At 40.6% G+C, this 22,212-nt stretch overlaps 1 protein-coding gene across 10 annotated transcripts in view; it reads left to right on the top strand.

Moving 5' to 3' along the window:
• MID2 (midline 2) overlaps positions 1-22,212 on the top strand; it is a 203,253-nt gene that overhangs the window by 165,637 nt on the left and 15,404 nt on the right. For all 10 annotated transcript variants that reach the window (XM_072815300.1, XM_072815297.1, XM_072815303.1 and 7 more), the window contains exons 4-6: positions 8,571-8,678; positions 10,496-10,644; positions 21,186-21,313. In XM_072815300.1, the coding sequence (XP_072671401.1) occupies positions 8,571-8,678; positions 10,496-10,644; positions 21,186-21,313 (385 nt within the window). The remainder of the gene's footprint in view (positions 1-8,570; positions 8,679-10,495; positions 10,645-21,185; positions 21,314-22,212) is intronic.

The raw sequence follows: 22,212 nt of genomic DNA, 5'->3' as shown, positions 1-22,212 counted from the left end.
AGAAACACACACACATAGAGGCAGAGACACAGGCAGAGGGAGAAGCAGGCTCCATGCAGGGAGCCCGACATGGGACTCGATCCCGGGTCTCCAGGATCACATCCTGGGATGAAGGTGGTGCTAAACCGCTGAGCCACCCAGGCTGCCCAGTTCTGTGGTTCTGAAGAGATAGAAAGGAGGTTTCTACCATTTCATTTGGGATTTGTAACTATACACATAGAATACCAGCTACAAGCCTAGATTATATCTCTCCCACTTTTTTTGTGCATGTTCTAGCTATCTTTCATGGAAAGAGAATATGTGGATGAAAGTAACTAATCTTAATGTTACAAAGGAGGTCTGATCCCTGAAAAGAAAGGACTCTAAAACTAACACAGAATTGCCACATGGCACAGGGTCACTCTTTAGTCTTATAAGTGGAGCACACTGTCCTCTCCCTCTTTTGCCAATATTTTTATCAGTTAAACTCAGGGTAAAATAAACAGAATATGTGTGTGTCCATGTATGTGTATGTGCATTTTGTGTATTTTCTAAATGTTACATTATATGCATTTATACTGTATATTTTTTCAAAAGTCAGGAGGTAATTACACAAAATGTTTGCAACGGTTAAGTCTGAGGGGTTTGATTATCTTGAGAGACAATTCTGAGGGGAAAAGAAGCATGTGTATGAGCAGTCTCTCTGCTTCTCTCTCTATCTCTTTCTCTCTCTCTCTCTCTCCTACACACACACACACACACACACACACACACACACACAGGTAAAAATCATGGACAAGAGCCAGACTACCTGGCTACAAATCCTGGTTCTGCCAGGTACTAGTTATTTGATCTTGGGCAAGTGACCTAACCTCTATGTCTCTCAGATTTTTCTGTAGAATGGCAATGATATTCATAGTGCCAACTTTAGAGGGTTAATAAGATATGCAAATTAATTAAAATATATGAAGCAATTTGAACAGTGCCTATTGCAGGAAGCACGTCTGTCAACCGAATGTCTGTGTCTGTCACTTCTGGAGATGGCCTGGCTGCCACCTCCCCATCCACCTGGCTTCAAACTGCAACAGTCCCATCCTCCACCGCCTCTACCACTAGAACTCCTCACCCACTCCTCTGCCAAAAAAATTAACTTAGGTTCTGAGGTAGTAGATTGCTTAACTCTGCCTCCTTAATTTTTTTTCCTCCTAAACTGTAGTTATTCTAGTCCAAGGGACTAAAAACCCTATTAATAATTTTGCATACCCGCAAGACCTTTAAAAGTGACTGCTTCTACCCTCAAGTCTAAAGAAACAGATAAAATCCATTTGAAAAACAGCCCTACTTCATTTAGTTTTTTTTAATGTTAAGCTGGCAGAACTGTCTTTGAAATGTTACATTATTTTGCATTAGAAAACAAAATAAAAAGAAAGATGGTCTTATTTTCCTCTTTGTTTTATACATTTGAACGTTCCTCATACAAAGGGCCGAGATGGTGGTGATGGTGGTGATGGTGGTGCGTGCGTGTGTGTGTGTGTGTCTGATATCCCCCTAGTGTGATCTGAATTAATACCTTAGCTTAGATGCCGCCATAGTAGGTACTACATCTGCTTTCATAAACGTTGTGGTTTCTTTTTTCCCCCTAGGATTGTTGAGATAATAATCGCCATATAACATGGTGTAAGTTTAAAGTACATAATGTGGTGATTTGATATACACATGTATTACAGAATGGTTACCACGGTAAGGTTAATTAACATGTTCACCAACCTCACATAGTTATCTCCTTTTGTCAGTGTGGTGAGAACATGTAGGATCTACTATTCTCTTAGCAGTTTTCAAGTGTACAATACAGCCTTATGAACTGTAATCAAGGAATCTAATAAATCAAGGAATCTAATAAAACTGAGCTTGTAGAAACAGGGAGAACATCACATTCTCTTGAACACATCGTTTTCAGAGAGTAGTGAATTCTTTGCAACACCAGGTGACAAGGCTGTCCGTAACAACCCATTGAAAATCCACCCGAGGTCCAGTTTACCTCCCACTTTTGCTTCTCATCTCCTTCACTCAGAAAGAGACTTTGCAGGCTGATACAGCCCACCTGAGCCTGTTTTCTTGGGTGTTTGGAGAGTCTTAGAAGGCAGGGCTGGTGGTCACCTTCTCCATCAGGAGCAATGATGGGGAGTTGAGAAGTTTGTTACGCCCTCCCAATTCTTTGAGTACCCTGCCGGCTTTTCCTATTCCCCTAGCTCTTGGACAAGAGTGTTAACCAATGATGGTTAAGGCATTACTGTAGTTTGAAGATCCTGACATCTTTCTTACCCAGGTACAACCAAAGCCTCAAAATGATACTGTGGCTCTCTATCCTCCAGAATGGACCTGCAATCTCCGTTTCTAGCCGTATTTCCCTCCCTTGCACCTGTCAGGCTGATCTGCTTTATCCAAACATCCTCTAACTCTCCTGGCTCTGCTTTTGTTCATGCTCTTCACAGCATTCTCAGAATTCTCTCTCTTTAGGGGCACCTGCGTGGCTCAGTGGTTGAGCATTCCCCTTTGGCTTGGGTTGTGATCCTGGGATCCTGGGGTTGAGTCCCTCATCAGGCTCCTCGTGGAGAGTCTGCTTCTCCCTCTGCCTATGTCTCTGCCTCTCTCTGTGTCTCTCATGAATGAATAGATAAAATCTTAAAAAAAAGAATTCTTTCTCTTTAAACCTCATTTCTGCGTGCCCAAGTCCAGCTCATCCTTGAAGACCAGCGCAGCTACACAAAACCTTCCCTAACCAACCCCCCATTGCCCTTTGCCACAGGAAAAATTAGTTTTCTCTATGCCCACACAGAGCTTTGTGTCCTGTTTATATTGCTAGTTTTGCTCTTCCTTTGATTGTAATTAGCAGAATTCACCCTCCTCTCCTCCACTAAGACTTGAAGTGCCTCGAAGGCAGAAGCTGAGTCTTTTTCCTCATTCTGTCCCACACAGGAACCTACATGGTGCCTGGTATGTAGTGTAGGCCCTTGACTGAAGCTGCTAAAAACTTCCCCAAACGATCTTCGATGTTGGCATTTCACAATCCACCAGGGGTCGGAGGTAGTGGTGGTCGTGGAAGATCTCTTTGGATAGAAGATCTCGGAATGAACTAGAGCTGGCATTGACTGTAGAGATGAAGACACCAGCGAGGTGTCCTGTTTCTTAACCACATAAAGGAATTTTACTTGATTCTGGCTGTAGAGTTCATCCACTATGTCTTCATCCATGTTGGTCCCACCTGAACAGGAATCCTCAGTGCTCTGAAGGGCTGATGGATGTGGCTGAGCTGGGGAGAGGGGAGGAGTGAGGGAGTTTCTCATGGGGATAAGTTGGAGGGAAGGCTGGTGCACTTTGAACCCAAGAATAAAAGACCTATGGAGGGAGACCTATGGGAGATCTCCCAAGAAACTATCAAATCAGCTCCCTAAAAGAAGCTTCCAGTAAAAAGGGCTAGCCCATTTACACTTCAATACAGAATGGAAACAATTATCAAAATAACCTTTGGTGGCCTCTTCAGCCTTTGCAATACGTGGCTTTTGTGAACTCCCATGTATCTATTTCTGTGTAGTAACCAACAGTAAAATCCTTCTAATGGGATGTGTGTGTCTGTGTCAGAGAAGGATGGGAATTAAACCAGGTCCAACTATGGGTTTAATCTTTGGCCTGGGAGGTAGGAAGGAACTTTGGGAAACAGTAGGCTAGGCAGTTGGATAAAGATGTGCCAGTCAAATTCTCACTGCCTTTGAGAAGGAAGAAAAGAGCACAAGGTAGAGAAAATGACCTGGAGACCCGACAGGGAGACCTGTACTCTCTAGTGCTTAGGCCTTGGAAGAATCGTGCTGGGACTCAATCTCAGACACCAGAAACTACACCCCCACCCCACAAAAATTGGCCTTTTTAGGGGGTGGAGAGATTTATACAAGTAGGTTGCCAAGATTACCCTAATGGTATTTTCGGGGAGGACAGATTTTTCCACAGATATAAAGCCTTCTAGTCAAACCCATTAACCCAAACTAAAGAGCCAAAGGCTGAATAAAGATCTGGAATCTTCCACCAACCACCCACCCAACCACAAATGCTCAGTTGTTTTCAACTAAGGGTTAATAAGCAAGTGAAATATGTCAGTGCAATTTCAAGGAAAACTGCAGAAAAGGAAAATACCAGGGCTTTCAAGTACCTTCTAAAGCAATTTGAGATGTTTTATTCACATCATGAAGACAGTTTTACCCTGGAGTATTTCCTACTTAGACAACACTCAAGGAACCTGCTCTTTTGGGCTGCTTCTTGACATGGAAAAATTTTAATGTCACTGCTTTACCTTTAATTTGGGATTTTGCCTCTTCAGCCAAATTTCTGCTCTACTACTTGTGCTTGGCTGTTTGATTTTGCCCACAGCAACTGTCCAAAGCCCTCCCTAGCTCCCTCACTTCAACCTACATCCTCTCTAAAAAATGCATTTACCATAGTCCATTTTCCAATGTTTGTCATTCTTACTATGATTTTTCATTTTACTAAATCAATCAGGAAATGTTTGTTGTGTGTAAGGCACTGTGCTGGTTACAGCAGGAGATACAAAGGGGTATAAAAACTTTCTTTAAGGAGCTTGCTGTCTGATTGAAGATTTCCAAGCAAGGGAGTGCTTCTCGTTTTTTACCTTTCCTTTCGATTCCTGTTACCTTCTTTGGCTAGGCCCTGTTTATATCACAGTAATTTTTAAATCATGCACGCCTCCCTACTCCACTGCACCAGCTTACCATTACCACCAATCAAATCAATCCCAGGTCATCTCTTTAAAAAAAAAAAGTTAACTTAATGGTTGCCAGAGGAGAGGACCAAGGGGTGGGCAAAAGGGGAAGGGAAGTGGGAGATAAAGGCTTCCAGTTATGGAATGGATAAGTCACAAGGAAATAAAGGGTAGAGGAAAGGGAATATATTCAGTGGTATTGTAATAGCATTGTGTGGTGACAGATGGGAGCTACACTTGTAGTGAGCACAGTGTAGAGTCATCACTGTGTTGTACACCTGAAACTAATGTAACATTGAGTATCAGCTACACTTCAATTAAATATATATATATATATTTTTTTAAAGATTTTAATTATTTATTTATTCATGAGAGACACACAGAGAGAGACAGAGACATAGACAGAGGGACAAGCAGGCTCCCTGCAGGGAGCCTGATGGGGGACTCCATCACAAGACCCCAGGATCACAACCTGAGCCAAAGACAGATGCTCAACCAGTGAGCCCCCCCAAACATCCTAAAATATATGTATATATTTTAAAAATTCATTCTTTCACCATCCTACTTTCCAAACAATATTTTTCAAAGATACCATAATGCCTAATGAATAAAGTGCAATTTCGTTAGCTTGCCTCAAAATTTTCCTCCTTTTTACCTTTAAAATCTAAGTCCTGTCCATCATTGAGGGTCAAGTCCCATTTCCTTCAGGCATCTTTTCTCCACTTCCCCACCAAAAGCGATCTTTCCCTTCGATTTCTGTAGATTATGTTTTACATCACTTATTGGTATGCTGCCTTGACTTGTTTGTTTTATATGCATGTGGCTTTTCCCCATTCAGATTGCAAATTTATTGAGAGCAGGGCCTGAGCATAATGCATTACACACACACACAAGATGCTTAATACGTTTGATGTTGAAGATGGTGATGATTTTTCCTGATTTCAGGGTATGTATAGGATGGGTTATGAGGGTGGGTGGCAAAGGAAAGATTCTGGAGGTAAGGGGATGAATTAATAAGACTTTTATGGTAATAGTCCAGAAGGATGATAAGGGTTTCAACTTACTGATTCCTTGGCTCAGAGCCTCCTTGTATTGCCAGAAGAATTTTAGTGAGTTTGAAAAGGAGGGGCAGGACTTTGGGACTGCTGTGAATTTATGTGGGGGATGAGAGAGAGGTAGAAATCAGAAGTAACTGAACCTGAGTAACTTAAGTACTAATAGTAGCATTAGAAAAAAAAAGAAATAAAAGAAATCAGGTGGAAGCCAGATTTAGAGGGGAGAGATGAGTCTGTTTTTAGATATAATGAATTTAGAGTAACTTGAGTAACCAAGTGGACGTATCTAGCAAGCAGCAAGATACTCCCTACCCCCATTTGATTCAATGCAACAAATATTTACTGAACATCTACTGTGTACCAGTCAGTATGTTGGAGAGACAGTTAAAGACACCAGTCCTGGCTTCCAGAACTCATGTTTGAGTGGGGGAAGACAGACTAATAAATTCCTATGGTATAAGGTAGTAAATAGTAAAATTGAATTTTATATACATATATATCGCTGTGGGGATATAAATAGGTGATGAATTGCATCCAAGCAGGTGAGAAAAAGTTACAAAAGTGATGAGTTTTGAGCAAGGCCTGGAAAGATAATGTAGAAGTTTGTCCAACAAACAAATAGGAAAATGACTTTTCAAGTGAAAGAAGTCTCGAGCGAGGGCACAGGACATGGAAGTGTAGGACATTCTAATGATCAGAAATGACTAAAGACAATGGGATGACAGAATAAAGGTGGATAGAGCAAAAGAGATGCTGGTTGTCAGAAACAGGACAGGAATTTTGTTACACTAGCCTGGGGAGGCAGCCTAGTGTGATGGTTAAAGATGTGGACTCTAGCATCAGGCTTCCTGAGTCCAAACCCCAACTCTGCCACTTACTAGGTGTGTAACCCTGAGTGAGTTACTTACTCTCTGTGCGCTTACTTTTCCCATCTGTAAAATGAGGCTGATGATACCTGCCTCATAGGATTGCTCTGATGATTGAGAGAGCTAGTATATATAAACTGCTGAGGGCAGTGCCTAGCATATAGTGAACATTATGTAAGGGTTAGTCCAAAGGCTAAATGACAAGAAACAGGGCACTCCACCATGATGTATTACACTCTCAGCAGCTTCCAGAGGAAATTAGAAATAGGAACTAGGTCTCCAAATACACTAAACACACATCCAGAGAGCACTGGATGAATCTCTTATTCTCACACGACTGGGAGTTTCTCGAGAGGGTGAGGTTATCTGCTTTGGACAAGTAGATCCAATTTAGGGAAAGGGGGAAGAGTCTGAGAAAAAAATTCGAATGGCCAAGGTGGGACTGTTTGTTCACAATAAATGTAAGCTCTCATTAGGCATTCCCTCCGGAAAGTGGAAATAAATTAGAGTTGAAATACTGCATGGGTATTTTATTTCAGTTAAGTAAGAAACTGAAAATTGGCCAGCGAGGACCTCAAAGGATGAGAGAACAGGCAGCAGGGTTCAGTGACAGGTATTTTGCTGGGTTTGGAGTATGTAAAGGAGTCTTCCAAAGAGGGCTGGCAATTGGAAATGCAGCCCTACCCTGCTAATATATCTAGCCCCTAAGGTTTTGATGCTCTCAAGTAACCCATTGTCCGTTCCTCAGCTTTCTAGAGCCCTGCTTGAGTGCTCCTTGAATAGACTCTTGGAATGGTTGTACTTCCCTGTGTGACTGCTCTGTGTGCTGCTCAAATGGAACTGAACCTCGTCTGCCCACCCAGCCAGCCCAGTGGTTTCACTTGGCAGAACTCGGCTTGAATTCTGGCTTTACCACTTAATAGCTGTGTGATCTTGAGCAAGTCACTAAAATTTCTGAGCTTCAGTCTCTCCATCTGTGAAATGGAAATAAAAATGGCTCCGCTATTATAAAGCACATGTGGTAATTACATGAAAGAATTTATCTATAAAGTGCTTGGAATCTTAAGTGCTTAAGAGATATAAGTTCGTTTGTCTTCCTTTGCCTTTACGCTTAGGCCACCCAAAGATCCCTGCTCTCATTTTAGCCCCTGTCGGAGGGGGGCTTCCTACCATCTAATACCAAGAGTAGTAGAGCTGGGAAGAAGGAGAAATCAGTATATGGAAAGACAATGAAAATGGTGGCTTTTTTTTCACCCCTTTTTTTTTCAACTTTGCAGTGGAGATATTTTGATGTAGCCACTATTCCAAAATAGGAATAGGTATTCAGCTGCTGGACAGCTGAAGGTGAGAAATATCTACAGAGACATAATGACAACTCTATTAAAATATATCTACACATGCAGATATTTACTGTGAAGTTATAGCTGTGCATTCATATGTTTTAGAATTAGAAGGGAACAAGGAAAATCAAAAACATTTTTTAGGATGGTAGAAATAGATTGTTGTAATGTTATCTTAATATTGCTGTGTCTGTGGAGAGAGATCCTCTTTTCCTGACATACTTAAATCTCCTTATCCTCTTTTCAAAAGAACAGCAGGAGTAAAGGGTACTGGAGTAAAAGGAATTGTACAGTGGGAATAACATGCCCCCATCTCATCTGTCCTTCTGCCCAGCCTTCCGTTAACCATCATGATCTACCAGAGGCTGGAGGGCTTCCTAACTATGGTGCTTCAGTGCCCTTGCATCATTAATATCATCATCTCTACCCTTCTTCTAGGAGTGGATCTTATGAGGGAGGTATGGAAGAAGTTGTGCATGCTTAGCTGTCAATCCGAACCTTTGAGAGCCAGCAGAGGACAAAGGCAGCAATCACTATGTAATATTCTGGACTTTCTTGGCAGGTGAATACTGCTATGCATGAGGCAAAACTTATGGAAGAATGTGACGAGTTGGTAGAGATCATCCAGCAGAGGAAGCAAATGATCGCTGTCAAAATCAAAGAGACAAAGGTAAAGCACAGAGCTTCAGTAAGGTCAAGGCAGAGTTGAGTTTACAGATGTCAAGGTTCATTTGTAACCTTGTTCAATCATCATCCCGATGAATCCAGTTTGAACTTGGATCATGAAAGTAAGAAGAAATGAGGTTGGAGGGAGGGAGGCAAAGAAAAGAAGCCACGTTTGGCCTAGTGCTATAAACCCAGTAAAAATCAAGGCAGTTCTGAGGTATTGGAAATGTTCTATATTTTGACCTGGTTGGTGGTTACATGGGTGTATGTATATGCAAAAAAGAAAAAAAAGTCATTGTATGTTTCAGAGGTGGGTGCTTTACTGTATATATATTATAAGTCAGTCCAAATAGAAGAAAGAAATAAGTAATGGTAGAAATATGGGTCAGAATTATGGAAGGATCATGCATACTATTATGAGGACTTTGGGCTTAATCAAAAAGGCATTGGGAAAACATTCTAGTTTCTTAGGAAGGGAGAAGATGGATTGATATAGCAGAGGTATGCAGGGGAGATCAGAAGAGGATGATACTGAAGTCAGGGAAGCCATCTAACATCTAAGAGGCTTGTGGAATTATTCTTTTTCTAAAATATTTTATTTATTCATTCATGAGAGACACAGGGAGAGGGACAGAGACACAGGCAGAGGGAGAAGCAGGCTCCCTATGGGGAGCCCAATGCAAGAATCAATCCCAGGACCCCTGGATCACAACCTAAGCCAAAGGCAGATGCTCAACTGCTGAGCCACCCAGGTGCCCCTGGAATTATTCTTGATATGAGTTGAGGAAGACCTAAACCAGGGAAGTGCCAGCACAAATGGAAGGGAAGGACATAACAGGCATTCCTAGAAAGGAAATGCTGGGAATCATCAACTGAGTAGCTATAAAAGATGAAGGGGAAAGTGAAGACTTACAGGGTTTTAGCCTGGGAACTGGAGAAGCATGGTCAACGTCAGGTGTGAGCCTTCATGTGTCTGTATGGATTTTGGCTTATTGGTCTGCCCATCATTGTAGTGATTATAAGCTCATGCTGTGTATACAGTGTGAGAATTTATGAGTCTGGAGTGATGATCAGTACTTTGTGTCATGCTGGGTGGTTCCAGCTAACACAAGAATCGAAATTTCCAAGAACACAGATTCTGTGAACACAAGTATGCATAAAGATACGTAGAGAAACATGTACATAGAAATGTAGATACTCATAAAGAACAAGGAGGTAGGAATGCCTGGGTGGCTCAGCAGTTGAGACTCTGCCTTTGGCTCAGGGTGTGATCAAGTCCCACATCAAGCTCCCTGCGAGGAGTTTCTTTCTCCCTCTATGTCTCTGTCTCTCTCTGTGTGTCTCTCATGAATAAATAAATAAAATATTAAAAAAAGAACAAGGAGGTGCTTCTTGTGAAATGTGTATGTGAAAATATATTGACAATAAAATGTATCTATGGTGATCCCTGGGTGGCAGGGTTTCCTTTTATACTTTTTATTTTCTCAGTACTCTACCTTGAGCATGCACTGTTTTAATAATCAAGAAAAATTAATGTTACCAGTAAGAAAAAGAGGAGGTAGATAACCTAGAGTGTATGACTGGCTGTGTTGCAGCATCAGTAAGTGGGCTGTGGGTGGGAGGAGAGCCTGTGAAAACACAGAGCCGGCAGGTTGAGAAGATGAGTGGTTAGTGTAGGGACCATGGGAGATTAATAGGCCTATTTTTAGAATCACTGCAGCAGATCTCCTTCATGTTGTTTTATCGTTTTTAATTAACCCCTACATGTTTTCTTTTTAAAGCCCTGGATATTTAATCTCATTTTTTGTTCATTCCTTTAAGGTTATGAAGCTGAGAAAGTTGGCACAGCAGGTTGCTAATTGTCGACAGTGTCTTGAACGGTCAACAGTCCTCATCAACCAGGCTGAGCATATCCTGAAAGAAAATGACCAGGCACGGTTTCTCCAATCTGCAAAGAATATTGCTGAGAGGTGAGCTCCCTCGGTTCTGTTTTCCATGCCATCTCTTAGGAAAAGGGTGCAGCTGGAAATCACTTAATTCTGTCAGGGCACGTATGTAGCTGCTGCCACCTAAAGATCTTACCAGATAGTTTTACGAAGCCTCAGTGCTACATTGCCCTGTGGATTTCTGGCACCCTTCTCTCTGTGTAGCTTACTGTTTCTCCTAACATACAGCCAACCACATACCCTAGCTGTGCCCTAGCTCTCCACTGCCCGCTCAGTGCTGGAGCTTTCTATATTGGTGTTAGCGTAGGGAGAGAGACTTTTGGCCACAGGGGTAGGTGTGTTCCCTCCCTAAGTATTTGTGTGTTTTTTATTGCTTTCATTTCGTTATGTCTCACACAGATGAATAGAGAGCAGTAAATTCTTAGGCTTTTATTTAATCAGTCACCCCTTTGAAAATGTGATGAATGTCACGAGCCCTCTTCCTGAGAGGAAAATGCGTATTAGATATATACCCATAACGTTCTGCACATGGGGGTGCCTGGGTGGCTCAGTCAGTTAAGCATCTGCCTTTGGCTCAGGTCATGATTCCAGGGTCCTGGGATCGAGCTCCATGTTGGGCTCCCTGCTCAGCAGGGAAGCCTGCTTCTCCCTTTCCCTCTGCCTCTCCCTGCCCCGCCTGTTCTCTCTCTCTAAAAAAAAAAAAATCTTTAAAAAAATTTTGCATATGATTTCAGAGGGCTCATGACTTAGAAGGCCATCTGTATATCATTTGCAAAGAATCTGAAGTCTAAAATGGAACATTGCTCAGTAGAGTCACCAAGGCTTCAAAGGGCTACAGGGACTCATTAGGCAAATGTGACCTCCTTACACCTCTCTCTCATTTACTGAAGGCTTCGGCTCCACGTTCACAGTATTCCTTTCTGTTGCTTTTGCCGTAATTTCTGATGACACTGGCAGCATCCATGTGGCTGACCCCATCTGATACTCTAGCCATCCAGTCTCCTGGCTCCTTGCTATCCCCACTTCCAGTGACCCTCACCTCTGCTCTACTCCATCCACCCACTTCCATGACTCTCATGCTGAATCTCACCATCACTCAGAATTATGCTTAAATAATAAATTAAAGCATCTCATGTTCTAACTACAGTGTCTGTACTTACAGTTGATTGCTTTTCTTCCAATGTATCTATTCTTCAACTTCATCGGGACTCCTAAGATGCAACACCTACCTACCGGCTACCTACTGTTTTTGGCCTATTGAGGATCTCTGATTGCTCATTTCAGCTACTCACTCTTATTGCAATATACCCACTTCCTTCTTCCACTGTGTTTTTATCACACTAACCTGATCAACACTCCCAACCCTGAATCAGCCCAGTTCCTCCCACCTTTTCCATGTCTATATTTGAGTTGCAGAGCCCTGCTGGAGAAAACCACATAACCAAAGAGGTTAGTTCTACTGCACCACACATTTATGGCTTCTAATCTCATTGGAGCCCTGAAATGCTGCTATGTGGCTTTGGTCAGCTTTCTTTTTGCTTTGTCTCTCTAATGGCTATTTCAAAATTTCTGTGTTCAACTCAAAAGTTTCAACCATGCCAGTTTCCTGCTCATGCCCAGCAAATGACTTTATGTCCTATTTAGGAGATAGAGTGGTAAGTATGAAAGGACAAAGTCCTCAGCTTCTCAAACCAAATTGCTGGGCACACTTGCATGTGTGTAGCCTAAGGTGGGGCTTGAACTCATGATCCTGAGATCAAGACCTGAGCTGAGATCAAGAGTCTGATGCTTAGCCGACTGAGCCAACCAGGCTGCTCCTGCCTTTTGATTATAATAGTAGAGATGTTCCTTCATTTGTACTTTGGCCACATGCTTCCTTTTTAAAAAAAATTTATTTATTTGACAGAGAGTGAGAGAGAGTAAGCACACATAGGAGGAGCTGCAGAGGGAGAGGGAGTAGCAGACTCCCTGCTGAGCAGGGAGCCCAATGTGGGGCTCGATCTCAGGACCCCTGGATCATGACCCGAGCCAAAGGCAGGAGCTTAACTAACTGAGCCACCCAGGTGCACCACATGCTTCCTTTTTTCCCCATAGCTTCAGTTTCTCTCTTTCCCTAGTTGACTTCACATCCACTTTTAAACTCATTCATGTCTTTCCTATCTAAAAAATATAATACTCACAACTTTCCTCTCCCTTATACCCCTTCTAGCTTTTGCCCTATCCCTCTGTTTCCCGCAGAGCAAATTTCTTCAAAGACGATACCATTTCCTCACCTCTGACTTACTTTTCTTAAACATTGAAAGTTATTTATATTAAAGTAATCCTTATGCATAGTTAAAAACTCAACTATTACTAATAGTTATATGAAAAAATAGTCATAAAAAAAGAAAAAATAGTCATATTGCAAGAAATAGCAATCTTCTCCTCCCTGCTGATTTCTGTTCTCCAATAAGAATAATATTGACGGGATCCCTGGGTGGCGCAGCGGTTTGGTGCCTGCCTTTGGCCCAGGGCGTGATCCTGGAGACCTGGGATTGAATCCCACGTCGGGCTCCCGGTGCATGGAGCCTGCTTCTCCCTCTGCCTGTGTCTCTGCCTCTCTCTCTTTCTCTCACTGTGTGCTTATCATAAATAAATAAAAAAAGAATAATATTGAGCATTTACTTTGTGTTGAGCATTATTCTAAGCCCTTGTAAGCATTAACTCATTTAATCCTCTCAAAAGCCTCATGAGATAGAAGCTGTTATTATTCCTCTCTTAAAGTGAGAGAATGAGGCTCAGAGAGGTTATATGATTTGCCGAGGATCACCCAACAAGTAAGGGTTAGAGGCAGGATTCAAACCTAGGGAGTCTAGTGCCAGCATCTACACTTTTCCAACAATGCCAAGCAATTTCAACTCTGTTAAGTATTTCTGATGCCATGATATTTACATTTCTAAATAATATCCTTATATTGCTATTCCCCCCCCCAATTTTAGACATTAACAATTGACTTCTGCAAATCTGAAAATTTTTCAGTCATCATTTCCTTAAGTACTTTTTAAAGGATTTTATTTATTTCTTTATTTTAGAGAGAGAGAGAGTAAGGAGGGGGAAGTACAGAGAGAGAAGGGGAGAATCTCAAGCAGATTCCACACTGACTGTGGAGCCTGTTGTGGGGCTTGATCTCATGATCCTGAGATCCTGACCTGAGCCAAAACCAAGAGTTAACTGGTTTACTTAACTGACTGAGCCATTCAGGCACCCCCTCAAATATTCTTTATGCCACCCCCTTCCTTTCTTATTCAGACTCCAATTACATGTCTGTTAGGCTGCTTAAAGTTGTTTTCAGCTCACTGATGCTGTGTTCATATTTTAGCTATTTTTTCTCTCTGTATTTCACCTTGATAGTTTCTTAAGCTTCTGTTTTTTTATTTGAGAGAGAGAAAAGGAGAACACAAGTGGAAGAGGGGCAGAGGGATAAGCAGACTTCCTGCTGAGTAGGAGCCTGATGAGGGGCTCGATCCCAAGCCTCAGGGTTCATGATCTGAGCTGAAGGCAGATACTTAACCCACTGAGCCACCCAGGCGCCTCTTGTTTTGATCATTTCTAATGACATGCCTTGGCATTCACTAACCTTTTCTTCTGCAATGCCTAAGCTGCCATTAATTATTATAGTGTAGTTTTCATCTCAGACATTGTAGTTTTCATCTCTAGAAGCTCAGTTTGTTTTTGTTTAAGATTTTGTTTATTTATTAATGAGAGAGAGAGAGGCAGAGACACAGGCAGAGGGAGAAGCAGGCTCCATGCAGGGAGCCCGACGTGGGACTCGATCCTGGGTCTCCAGGATCAGGTCCTGGGCTGAAGGCGGCGCTAAACTGCTGAGCCACCAGGGCTGCCCTAGAAGCTCAGTTTGGATCTTTCTATTAGCATCCATATTTCTACTTATTGTATTTAGCTTTTCCTCTAGCTTTTGAATACATGACAGAGCATGAGAGATTCCTAACTCTGGGAAATGAACAAGGGGTAGTGGAAGGGGAGGCAGGTGGGGAGGATGGGATGACTGGGTGATGGGCACTGAGGGGGGCACTTGACGGGATGAGCACTGGGTGTTATACTCTATGTTGGCAAATCGAACTCCAATAAAAAATGTGCAAAAAATGAATATATGGCATGCAATGCTAATTCAAAGAGATGTTTGCACCTCTATGTTTATTTCATTATTTATAATAGCCAAGATACAAAAGCAACCTACATGTCCACTGATAAATGAATGGATAAAGATGTGGTACACACACACACACACACACACACACACACAGAGGATTATTACACAGCCATAAAAAAGGATGAGATCATGCCATCTGCAACAACATGGGTGGACCGTGCTAAGTGAAATAACTCAGACTGCTTGGACTGATTTCACTCATGTGGAATCTAAAACAAAACAAACGAATAAACAAACAAACGAAAAAGCAGAATCAGACCTATAAATATGAAGAACAAACTGATGGCTGCCGAGGGAAATTGGGTGGGAGATGGAAGAGGAGATGGAGATAGAGGCTTCCAGTTATGGAATGAATGACATGGGACTAAAAGGCAAAGCATAGGGAATATAGTCAATGATATTGTAATAGTGTTGAATGATGACAGATGGGAGCTCCGTTTGTGATAAGCACAGGTTAATATACAGACTTGTTGAATCACTGTGTTGTATAACTCAAACTAATGTAACATTGTCAACTATACTCAAATAAAAAATTAAAATCAAAACGTGGACAGAGCATGGAATACAGATATCCTATCATAATGTCTAATACTATTTATTTATTTATTTATTTATTTATTTATTTATTTATTTAATAATAGATTTATTTTTTATTGATGTTCAATTTGCCAACATACAGAATAACACCCAGTGCTCATCCCGTCAAGTGCCCCCCTCAGTGCCCGTCACCCATTCACTCCCACCCCCCCGCCCTCCTCCCCTTCCACCACCCCTAGTTCATTTCCCAGAGTTAGGTATCTGTGTCAGTTCTTGGTCAGTTTCAATTGATTACTTTTTATCCTTAAGGGTTGTATTTTCTTCCTTTGCATATCTGATAACTTTTTTGGATGTCCAACATAATGAAATTTGTCTTATTGGGTGCTGAATACTTTTGTTAAATATTCCTGAGCTTTGTTTTAGGACACAGCAAAGGTGCTTGAAAATAGCTTGATCCTTTTGGGTTTCATCTTTAAGGTTTGTTAGGTGGAATAAGAGCTTTGTTTAGTCTAAGGAACAGTTTTCTTCACTTGTGAGGCAAGACATTTCTGCATACTACACTGAGTGCCCCCATGCATCATGAGATTTTTCCTGTCTGGCTCTTAGGAACAGACACTATTACAGCCCCTTTGTGAGCACTGGGGATTGTTCCCTCTCATCTTTTTAGGTGGCTCTTTCCTTGGCCTTGGGCAGTTTCCTCATATGCATGTGTTGATCAGTTTTTTGTCAAATACTTAAGAGGGGAACCTTCCAAAGGTCTCCAGAATTCTCTCTGTGCAGCATCCTCCTCTCTTGTACTCTGCCCTGTGAACTCCAGCCAATTTATTCTACTGGACTCTCAGTGTTCTGAATTAGGGACTTCATCAGGCTCTGATTTCCCCTTCATGGACCATTTTACTCTCCTAATTTTGTTGGAACAATTTTTCCCAAAGTCTTCTAAGAAAGAGTACATGGGAAGTAAATTTTTGAGAACCTTTTTGTTTAAATTTTTTTAAAATTTATCTTCACAGTTGATAAGTTGGAAACAAATTTCCCTTATAATTTTGAAGGCATGGCTCTGTTGTCTCCTAACTTCCAAAGTGGGGTTGAGAAACTCGCTGCTAAGTTTGATTCTTGATTTTTAAAATATGACCTATATTTTAAAATCTGAAGCTTTTAAGGTCTTATCTTTAGTCCAGTTTTTCTGAAATTTCTACAAGATAGGTGTTGGTGTGGGTCTTGTATCATTCATTTTTGTTGGGCTCTAGGTAGGTCTTTCCTATCTGAAGCCTAGTGACTTTTCATTCTGGGAAGTTTTCTTATATTATTCACTAATAACTTCCTCCCATTTATTTTCATTCTCCTCTCTTTCTGGAACTCTAATTAGAGGTTGAACATTCTAGATTTTTTTCTGTGATTTTTTAAATCTTTCATTTCCTAGTTTTCATGATACTATTTTCTTATGCTGTTATCTGAGATGGTACCTTAATTTTTCATCCATTCCTTCTATTAAAATTTTAATTTCAGCATTCTTATTTTTATTTATAAGAGCTCTTTCTTGATCTTTGCTTCTTTTTAGCATTCTGGCCTGGCTTTGTGAATACAAGCTATTTGTTTATCTTCTTGAAGATACAGACAATCCTTTAAGAAGCATCTTCTAAACTGCCCTGTTCCTTTTCTCTGAGTTTTAGTTTCTGTCTTTCCCTAAATGTCTGGTAAGCTTTTGGCTGCCTGTTTGAATTTAAGCACTTGAAGATGACTGGAAGACCTGAGGGGATGGGAACAATTTGTTGCATGGTAAATTTCTCTATAGGATAAAAAGGTGAAACACCAGAATTTTATTGAGGGGAACTCCAGGGGACCCAAGTTTCAGTTCTGTAGGTGTTTTCTCTTCAGTCCATTTCCTCTGGAAGCAATTCACCAATCTCCTGGTAGCTGACGAGGGGTGTAAGCCTGGCTGCCACCACTCTGGAAGCCGGGCAAGGAAGGGTTGCTGAGGGTTTTAAGACTACTTTTAGTACAGCATCAAAGCTCTGCACAGAGTAAGCCTCACATCTCCTGCCAGGGTGAGGGAGGAGTAGTCTCTGGTAGAGTGGATCTGGGGTCTAGCTGTTCTGCATACAAACTTTCAACTGTCTGCGGCACAAAATTGGCTTGATGTTGTTGGCTTCCTGACCCAGCTTTCTCTGGTCTGTTTTTGGTTACCACTCATTTCCATCCCCTTCTAGCTTCCAAACATTTGTTGACAATCTCTTACTTGCTGGCATTTTTTTCCATTCTCTTTGTCTTTGTGGATTTATGACATTTCATTCTTTGACTGTCATTTCAGTGGTATTTCATGAGAGCAGAGATAAAACAAATTTAAACCGCTGTATTTAATCATCCTCACTTACTAACTCTCTGAAATGTCTTCTGCCCCTACCACACTATTCCAAGTGTTCTTCCTGAGGTCACCAAATGGATACCTTGTTGCTAAGTCTAATAGACATTCCTTTGTTTTATCTTATGGTTTTATCTTATTTAATCAGTCAGTAGCATTTGTCCCTACTGACGATTTGTACTTGAAATTTCTCTGACCTCAGCTCCCATGAACACTCCTGCTTTTCTCCCTACCTACCTAGTTCCTTTTGACCTTGTGAGCAAGTCGCCTTTGACTTATTCCTCTAATCCTATTGTTTTTTATGGTTCTGTTGTAGGCTCTTCCCTCTTATCTTGAGAATCATCTGCCCAACCTAAATATCTTCATCAGTGGTTTCTCACAGGCTCTGAAATACTTCTCCACTAATAATAATTGTAATCATGTATTAAGGACCAAGACTTCAGTTAAAATGAAATTTTAGCTGGGAGAGTATTTCTTCCCCCGTGCAAATGGCACTTACCATGTTCCTTGAGAGATAACTAATGTTTTGCTTATACATATTAAACATAGAAACATACACACACTTACATGTTACCCCAATGCCATTTTTACTCATCCTTAACCTTCCAGCCACTGTTAACATTTGGGAGTATAGTATCCCAAAAGTTATTTATTTATTTATTTATTTATTTATTTATTTATTTATTTAAGACTTTATTTATTCATGAGAGACCCACAGAGAGAGGCAGAGACATAGGCAGAGGGAGAAACAGACTCCCTGCAAGAGCCTGATTCAGGACTCGATCCCAGGACCCCAGGATCACAATCTGAGCCAAAGGCAGACACTCAACCACTGGACCACCTGGGTGCCCCTAGTATTCCAATATTTAGATTTAATGTATATTTCACAAACAGAAGGTCGTGTTGTATATGCTTCATTATACCCAAGTTTGAAACATAACAAAATATCATGTTCTTGTCCCTGTTATTGGATATTATCAGATACCCTGATTTTCAGTGGCCTCATAGTATTTCATCTTTTGATGTATACCATGTTACTTAGCTCATTCCCCATAGTTAGACAATTAGGTTACATACGGTGTATTGAGTGCCCTTACAGTTGTATATTTGCATACACCTCAGTTATTTCCTTAGTAAAAAAAAATGTATGAAGTAGATCTGTGGTGTCAAAGAATACTTGCATTTTCATCTGTGTTGGTATTTAATGCCAAATTGATCTCCAAAATTTGTTATCAATTTCAGTCCTAATAAAATATGTAGGCATTATCTAATTCAGGCACAAAAAAGCTCCTATAATTGTCATTCTTTATTATCTTAAACACCATATCATTTCAATATGCATTAATTTGATTCTTCATGGAGTTGGGCTTTTATATATATTTGTTAGCCATTTGTTTTCATGTTGTGTGAATTAACTTTCTGTTTTGTTTGTCTACGCTCCTGTCACTACTCTCTTCTCATTCCCAGACACATTAAAATCTCATCTGCCTCCAATTTTGACCCCTTCCAGTCCGTCACTGCAGCCAGAGTGCTCTTCCTGAAACATAAATTTGAGTATCACTCCTCTGCCTGAAATGCTTCAATGGTTCACATTGCTCTTTGGATAAATTGCAAAGTTTGCAACATGCCCTACAAGGCCCTGCATGACTTTGCTAATTCCCCAGCCTTTGGGCAAGAGAGAACACATCCACATCCACATAGTCTCTGCTTACCTAACTCCTACTCCTCATGTGGGTCATTGCTTAAAATGAAATTCCTCTGGGGAGATTTCCCTTAATGCTCAAGTCCCTACAGGTGGGTCTTGTGTTACACTCCCTTTGTAGTAGCACTTCTATTGCCTATTTCATGTCTTTTCCCTCCATGAATGGTGAACTTTGTGAGGCTGAGCACTACAATTGTTTGTCTCCAGTGTAGCTAGCACAGTGCCTCGCACACTAGTTGTGCTCAGTGAGTATTGGATGGATGAATGGATGGATGGACAGATGGATTGATAGATGGATGAATGGAAGAAAGAAGATTGGGGAGGCCAAGACAAAATTTCATGAGCCAATTTTCTGCTCGAACTCTTGCCCTAAAGAGGTTGTTGTCTTCTTATTCATCCAATCCTGGAAAAGTGACCCATTCAGTGTGAGACCTGAAGATTATACTGAATTAGTCTTTTATTTATTTCTCCTGGCCTACAGTTTGTTCCTAAAATATCTCTATTTTCACAAACAGCCAAGAGCTCTTGTTGGTAGAAGTGTAGCATGGTATAACAGCATGAGGATATATGTTTAACTCCTCAACCCCTTCTAAGTATTTCACCAAAGAATTTTCCTCTCTGGTCTCCTTACATTTATTTAATACCTCTTCTGTTCACTCTAATTCCATATTGTTGCCAAGTTTATGTTTCTCTTCATTCCATCATTTGCATGCTCAAAGCTCTTCATTGGCTCTGATTCAGAAGGTCTGTCACAGGGCCTCAACATGTATGTTTTGGTCAAAACTCCCCAAGATAATTCTGATGTGTAATCATGGTTAAGAATTGCCAAAGCACAGAAACATTTACCTTAATTTTTTTAAGAGCTGTCTAAATTGGTTAGAATCCAGTGACCATGGTTCAGTTATATTTCTTTTTTTTTCCTGACCCTTACTGGTTGTGTGACCTTAGGCAAGTTGCTTGAGCTTTCTGTGTGTCATTTCTTGTTTACACTGTATCTTATTGTCATTTACAAAATGGAAATAACATTACTACACAGGATTATGGGAAGAGGTAAATTAAAGAATGTGTGTAAAGTGCATGCATGGTCTCTTCTATCTACTAAATGCTCAATAAATGTTAGCAGCTGTGGTGTTGTTAGTCATTGGATTATCCATTCAACAGTTACTTATTTGCCATGTATCCAACACTGTTGTGGGTCATGGGCAATATGAAAGGTACAAAATATAAACCGTGCTCTTGAGATGCTTAGAACTAGCTGGGGAGATAACATTATATAATAATAAATAATAATAAAATTAAATGTAAATATAAAAGAGTGAACAAAATACAGTATTCAGGTGAAGGCTTGAATTCAGCCCCAGCATGCTAGCTTGTTGATTAGCATAAAAAAGAGAAAGGAAAAAAAATATCTCCAACGGCTCTTACTAAGCCTTCAGAGGTCTAGTTTTGATCCTGCCTGCCAGATGGAAAATGATGCAGAGGGGAAAATATCCTGTATTTACTTCTCAAAATTAAGACAGGATGGGAGAGTGTGTTTGAGGGGTGAACATATGTGAATAAATATGGTATAACCCTTAATTGGTTCCTGATGATTAAAATTTAAATGGTTTCCATTGAAAAAACACAGATATGATATTTTTCACTTAATGAATCAAGCCCTCCGAGTCATTTATTTTTGCCTTGTTGAACCAGAAATCAAACATTGGATAAAGGTTGTAAACCTATTTTGATGTATGTTGATGTACTTTTCTCTTTTCTAGGGTCGCTATGGCAACAGCGTCTTCTCAAGTTCTGATTCCAGACATCAATTTTAATGATGCCTTTGAAAACTTTGCTTTAGATTTTTCCAGAGAAAAGAAACTGCTGGAGGGGCTAGATTATTTAACAGGTGTGAAAATACTGTGGTTTCCTTCCTATTTTAACATATTTGTCTTTTGGTGATCTCTTACTGTTAAGGTAATCAGAAAAGGACTATATTTGTAATGAAAATGCTTTTTATAACCTTTAAGGCAATATGCATACCTTTTTAGATGGAATATACTTTAGCTCATGTAAGAGAAAAGAAAGATAATGTGTCAAGTATTTCTGGAGGCAGACGAGTATACTATCATACCTAAAGGTCAAGAAAAAATAAAGACGTTGCTGATGGATTTCTCCTTATGAGCCTATCAGTAATGTATTGTCACTTGTTGTTGAGGGGGTTAGAACTCAGGTGGCAATTGTGGGATACTAAAAATGTCCTGCATAGGTACAAGTGCCATTCAAATGGTTTTAAGGACATTTGAGGAACTGACAGATTAGGAAGAAAAATGTAAGAAATATCTGGCTTACAGACAGTTTTAGGAAATGAGGGATGCAACTAGCCTATTAAAAATGCTGGCTACAAAAAAAATGCTGGCTACCTTATTGAATGACCACTTCATGAGAAAAATATACACGTACAATAACTTTGCATTTGTCATTATTTTTGTTTCTATATGAAAATAACTGTCATTTGTGGGAAAAAATCAGAAAGGGTGACAGAACATGAGACTCCTAACTGGGAAATGAACAGGGGGTAGTGGAAGGGGAGGTGGGCAGAGAGATGGGGTGACTGGGTGATGGGCACTGAGGGGGTCACTTGACAGGATGAGCACTGGGTGTTATACTATATGTTAGCAAATCAAACTGCAATAAAAAATATACAAAAAATATTAAGTCTTCCAATCCATAAACACAAAATAAAATAAAATAAAATGACTGTCATTTGTTGAACATCTGTTTTATGCCAGACGCTGTGTATTAATT

Source organism: Canis lupus, chromosome X (assembly GCF_048164855.1).
Source record: "Canis lupus baileyi chromosome X, mCanLup2.hap1, whole genome shotgun sequence".
Lineage (NCBI taxonomy): Eukaryota > Metazoa > Chordata > Mammalia > Carnivora > Canidae > Canis > Canis lupus.
Note: the sequence above shows the minus strand (reverse complement) of the source record. Positions and strands in the feature narration are given on the sequence as shown.